The sequence below is a fragment of the Penaeus monodon genome, chromosome 15, assembly GCF_015228065.2.
Source record: "Penaeus monodon isolate SGIC_2016 chromosome 15, NSTDA_Pmon_1, whole genome shotgun sequence".
NCBI classification, from domain to species: Eukaryota; Metazoa; Arthropoda; class Malacostraca; order Decapoda; family Penaeidae; genus Penaeus; species Penaeus monodon.
This window is the reverse complement of record NC_051400.1, coordinates 47,359,835-47,364,621: the sequence shown is the minus strand read 5'-3', so window position 1 is coordinate 47,364,621 and position 4,787 is coordinate 47,359,835. Positions and strand designations below refer to the sequence as shown.

At 35.8% G+C, this 4,787-nt stretch overlaps 1 protein-coding gene across 1 annotated transcript in view; it reads right to left on the bottom strand.

Annotated features, from left to right (window-relative positions):
* Positions 1 to 4,787, bottom strand: part of LOC119582383 (kinesin-like protein Klp98A) — an 18,087-nt gene that overhangs the window by 8,928 nt on the left and 4,372 nt on the right. Inside the window, exons 2-11 of the mRNA XM_037930595.1 lie at positions 4,714 to 4,783; positions 3,748 to 3,852; positions 3,513 to 3,635; positions 2,990 to 3,072; positions 2,731 to 2,896; positions 2,476 to 2,645; positions 2,092 to 2,312; positions 1,774 to 1,961; positions 1,246 to 1,390; positions 663 to 805 (exon numbers count right to left, since the gene is read on the bottom strand). Of these exons, the coding sequence (XP_037786523.1) occupies positions 663 to 805; positions 1,246 to 1,390; positions 1,774 to 1,961; positions 2,092 to 2,312; positions 2,476 to 2,645; positions 2,731 to 2,896; positions 2,990 to 3,072; positions 3,513 to 3,635; positions 3,748 to 3,852; positions 4,714 to 4,783 (1,414 nt within the window). The remainder of the gene's footprint in view (positions 1 to 662; positions 806 to 1,245; positions 1,391 to 1,773; positions 1,962 to 2,091; positions 2,313 to 2,475; positions 2,646 to 2,730; positions 2,897 to 2,989; positions 3,073 to 3,512; positions 3,636 to 3,747; positions 3,853 to 4,713; positions 4,784 to 4,787) is intronic.

Below are 4,787 nucleotides of genomic sequence, written 5' to 3'. Positions count from 1 at the left end.
TTTCACTTATAACATATTTTCCTAAACTATACACCATACTGAAAATAAGCTTATTATCGCTAAAGTTGAAAATAAACATAAGGGTAAATCAACAAATAAGTATTGAGTATATATGGAAGGTCTGTGAGCCAACCTTTACATAATAGTTATTGAGCTTGAAGATCTTTATGCAATCAGTGTATTTAAACCTATGAAACACTATAATTTAAGTCTGGAAAAATATTAATAAATGGAGGACACACTACACAGGACATAATTCTAGCTGGGAGAAGAATTATCATTTGATGCAAGCAACATATTGCAACTTCCAATTTCACTATCAATACTACAGAAACACAGGCCGAGGACAATGATTTCTGAGATTCAGTAACCTTGGAAAAATAGGATGATCAGAATTATCTGAGGTTTATTACATTTCTTTTATTCCTTCACTGCATCAAATGACTGAACTCCCCTTCCATTAATTAATTAAATCAGTTCTATGCCAAAATAGGGAAACTCTTTTAATACATGTCACTCATTACACTTCTAATTTATACTAGCAACAGATCTGTACTGATATAAAATTAAGAAGTCTGGTTCTCATGAGGGATAGAAATAACCACAGCTTCAAAAAACATACAAAGATGGTGATGCATAACTCAAGATATTGCATTTAATACCTCCAGTCTAATATCCTGAGATGGCAGAGATCCTATGGTGGTTGTGCCATCATTAAGGTGGTATAATGTGACTCCTGTGGTCAGGAGGTTGTCATCTATTAGGACCAGATGGGGACGTTCTGAATCAAGGATTACCCCTTGCCCTGGGAATGAAGAAAGGCTTATACAGTTCTTGTGTTATATCATCATATTAGGTCAGGTTATATCAACATGCAAGATCAACAATTTCAAAGGTCACTTCCAAAAAATCCCTATTTTCTGTTTATTCTATCATTTCCTGATTTTTAAACTAAGGGTTTTTGTGCATTTCTCATTGATATTCCAATTTATCCCAATTACATATCATAAAATATTCATAAATGCACCTTTACCATTGTAAAATGCCATTACCATTTAAATTTCTCATAACTAAACTGTCATAGAACCTGAATATTGGTCCCCTTATATCTCAGCTACATCTCTTTTCTTGTGAATCGTAATACCATAATACCTGATAACAATGAAAAGATATCTAAAACATATCAAGAAATTTTTCTTTTGCTACTAATGTTTCATAAAAAAAAAAAATCAGAGTATTCCTTACCAGCCTTCCTTAACCCTAGGGTCTTCTGTTCCTGGAGGATTGTGTGTGTTTCACTCCATCGTTCTGTCCACTGATCTGTGAGCTCCTTTTCTTTGGCTTGTTTCTGACTCAGTGTGGCCAGAATACTTCCCTTCTCACTGCTTTCCTGCATAAAACACCCAAAAATTGTATACAGTATAAATTTTTCATGAACCTGAACATATATATTCCTCATCCTCTATAACACCATACTAAAAAATGCAGTATTACAATGAAAACACATGGTTTGAGATCCACTGCCAGGAAATTTTAATGAAATTTTTGGCAAAAATTAAGAATCTCCACTCAATGTAGTAAAATAAAATATTTCTTAATAAACCAAAAATAATTCTTATAAATTACATATACCATATATTACAAATGCAAGTGATTTTAATCTATAATGAAAACCACAGCTCAAAAATTGTAATACATCTAACTGATAACATGCAAGCCCAAACCTTGTCAGGGAACTCAAGTTTGGAAAAATCAAATCAATCTATACCTTACCTCTGGCCCAACAACTGAAAACTCATGAATCATGCTCTTAAGCTTCATGATCTCCTCTCGTAATTCTCTGATAAGCTTCACATTTGGATCTTCATTGATGGTTGGCTTATTGATAATGTTCTTCGCACGATTTGCATATCGTAGAGTACTTAATGTCTCCCCATAATTAACATCAGCTGGAGAGATTGCTATTGACATAAAAAAAACATTAGTAAAATACATCTGTCCTCATTATCTATCAAGCATAAAACAGAGCACATATATTGAGCATAATTTATTGCTTATGCTACAAAATATACTTCAACATTATTGACTTACTTGCAATCATGATGGTTTTTGAATTGCCACCAAGAGAATCCTTCAAAAGCCATGTCAAGACAGAGTCCCTATATGGAATGAAAACAGTCTTTCCTGAAGTAGCTTTTGCAGCTTGTTCGGCCAGAGCACTTATGACAGAGCCTAGCGTGACTAGGGACTTGTTAATATGTGCTCCTTCTTTCAGCCTCTGACCTGTGGCTCCTGTGGCATCAGCACGTTCACTAAAGAATTATAAGGTATTATTAGTACCTTCAGTACTAACATAAAGGAAAAATTTGCAATTCACAGTTTAGAAATATGAACTATATTACATAACTTATGGATGCATATCATACACAAATTTATAAATAAAACCTTGTTAACTCTCTTAACCTATAGTCTTACCTGCCTGCTAAATCAACAAGGTGGATTTTAGACCGTGTTTCAAGGGGCATGTCTGACAGTAGTTTTGCTTGTATAAATGTTACAGTGAATATGGCATGACTTCTAGAGCTGGTATCATTCATGTGGGTACTTGCAGTAGTTCGGATAGAATTTCCCCTTACCATTAACTCCTGAAATATAAAATGTTGTTATTCTCCTTTACAAGTTGTGAGTTTCAATGTGTACTTGATAACAGTGAGTGATCTACTGCCTGACCTGGATATCAGAGTACTGATGAACCAAGTGATTGGAGAGGTCTTGGACATAAGGGCCGAGTTTTGGGTGTTCTCTCACACGCAAAGAGTGGGTGGTGTTCTCACTGCCTTGTCGAAGAAGATCTTTCACTCGTTCATTGTAGATCTCCAGGTAGCTCACCTCTACCCTAAAAGACAAAAAGAAAGCATTCAAAACAAACATAACAGCAAGATCACTGGAGTATGGCAGTATGCTGCTTGTATTACAAAGAGGTACTCACTTGTAAGTGGTTCCAGCTTCCCTGCCTTCAGCCATTTTTGAGAACAGTGCTTCACAGATTCTTGGTATCAAACCTGGATTAGCCTATGTAGAAATTACATATGAGTGCAACATTATTGAGGGTCTGATGATGTGTCTTAGTATAGCAGACAATATCTTAACAACACAAAGAAATATAATGAAAAAAGAAAACACACCTCAAAAATTTTCACAAATGAAGTCTGGGTTCTACTACTCTGACTTTGTCCTGGTTCCAGAGCCACCTTGGGACACCAAGCCCCAGTTTTAGTTAAGTTACCATTACACTACCCAAGGAATCTTTTCATAGTATTACTACTACATAATAACAGACTAATTTTGAAGATAACCATACACTAGATCCTTATTGCTTGTAAGAAATTCCACTGGATCTAAGCAAGGAAAGCTCTAGGTATTGTTCTCTTAATTCCTCATATAAAGTTACTGTGGTTCCAGAAACAGACAAGGCTAGTGGAACCCAGGCTTAACACAATTAATAAAATTACCTGGCTCCCCATCATTGTAAAGGTTTTCCCACTTCCAGTCTGACCATAGGCAAATACACAAGCATTGTACCCTTGTAAAACATTGGATACAACATCTGTTCCAAGATCTTCATATATCTGTACCTGTAAATAAAATATCAAATTCTATGACTATCCACTTTCATATCATTCTAAAATTCTAACATCTGAAAAATTATTATAACATCATTGTTATTTCCATCATTAACATCAGTACCTGAGGTGCAAAATGTCTATCTTCTTCTTTGTGGGACCAGTACGAATAGTCAAAGGTGAAGTCCTTCCCGCGTTCTCTATTCTCTGAGCCATCGCCCAAGGCTGCCTGTATAAAGACAATATTACAGTGTATCAAGATGTATCCTATTATACACACCACTTCACATACAATAAATTAATAAGTATAGAGTAATACTGGTCATGCTCTTTGGTCATATATTCCAAGGATGGGCACAATCAGTGGTACAGCTTCCTCAAAAAGTTCCTTTATGATCTTCTGTCAGTATGTATAGTGTTGTTACAATGGAATGAGTGGTTCTTATGTATGCCAGATCAGAATGGCGGGAGATAATTAGGGTAGTGTATTGATAGGCATGACTGACTGACATATTTTTTTCATTTTTTTAGTGCCTGCTGTATGTCCCCTTCAGTCATGTAAAAGTTATGTACATCACTTCGCAACATAATAAGAATGAAGGAATGTTTCCACTTTTAAAGAAGGGACACTGCAAAGCAAACTGGTGTTATTCCTTGCCCAGTGTGGGAGTTGAAGGACGATTGGGGAAGGAAGTACCCTTGGGAGTGTGCAAAGACAAATGAAATCAACTAGCACACTCCTTCTCTTGACGGGGAAAGTAGAAGCTAATCTGTACCCTTACTGCAAGATAATTAAAAAAAGAATATCCATTGCTGCATGAGAGGATAACCAGGCAATTTCACATCTCTTTAAGAGGTAAGGAGTATTCCCTTGTTATTATGCAATCTACTTACTTTTGAAATCTCTGGGGGAGTTGGGAGGAGGCACAATGTGAGTGTGAGTGTGTGAAAATGCGTTTTGCAGGCATATGTATATGTAGGCTCTATCCAGTAATATACATTTTTACATACAGTTTCATTTTAAATATTCTTAGCATTACAAACCACAACTTCACACATACATAATGTGCAGGGGACATATTTATCCTACCTTATTGTTGTTAAGTCTTGTTTTCTTGCCTTCAACCTCTACAATACATGCACAGTGTAGATCTTTTTCCCTGA